Source organism: Penaeus monodon, chromosome 27 (genome assembly GCF_015228065.2).
Source record: "Penaeus monodon isolate SGIC_2016 chromosome 27, NSTDA_Pmon_1, whole genome shotgun sequence".
Taxonomy (NCBI): domain Eukaryota; kingdom Metazoa; phylum Arthropoda; class Malacostraca; order Decapoda; family Penaeidae; genus Penaeus; species Penaeus monodon.
The window spans coordinates 14,793,476-14,793,679 of record NC_051412.1 but is presented as its reverse complement, the minus strand read 5'-3'; the positions used below and the strand labels follow the sequence as shown (position 1 = coordinate 14,793,679).

Genomic DNA, 204 nt, shown 5'->3' with positions numbered 1-204 from the left:
TAAAGATTTCCTCCAAACTTACCTGATAAACATTCCTATTGCATATGCAAATAAGAATGATGAGTCAACCATTCCTAGGAGTGTTGCAGAGTTGTCCTTATCTGTCAAAGAACCATGTACTTTAAAAACACCATCCTCAAATTCATGGTTTAAAATTTCAGTTGTCCTTTCATATGAAAAAAGATCCCTATTAACACATCTGAA

General features: G+C 33.3%; 1 protein-coding gene across 3 annotated transcripts in view; it reads right to left on the bottom strand.

Moving 5' to 3' along the window:
- Nucleotides 1-204, bottom strand: part of LOC119590606 (glucose-6-phosphate exchanger SLC37A2-like) — a 41,084-nt gene that overhangs the window by 9,092 nt on the left and 31,788 nt on the right. For all 3 annotated transcript variants that reach the window (XM_037939286.1, XM_037939284.1, XM_037939283.1), the window contains exon 3: nucleotides 23-101. In XM_037939286.1, the coding sequence (XP_037795214.1) occupies nucleotides 23-101 (79 nt within the window). The remainder of the gene's footprint in view (nucleotides 1-22; nucleotides 102-204) is intronic.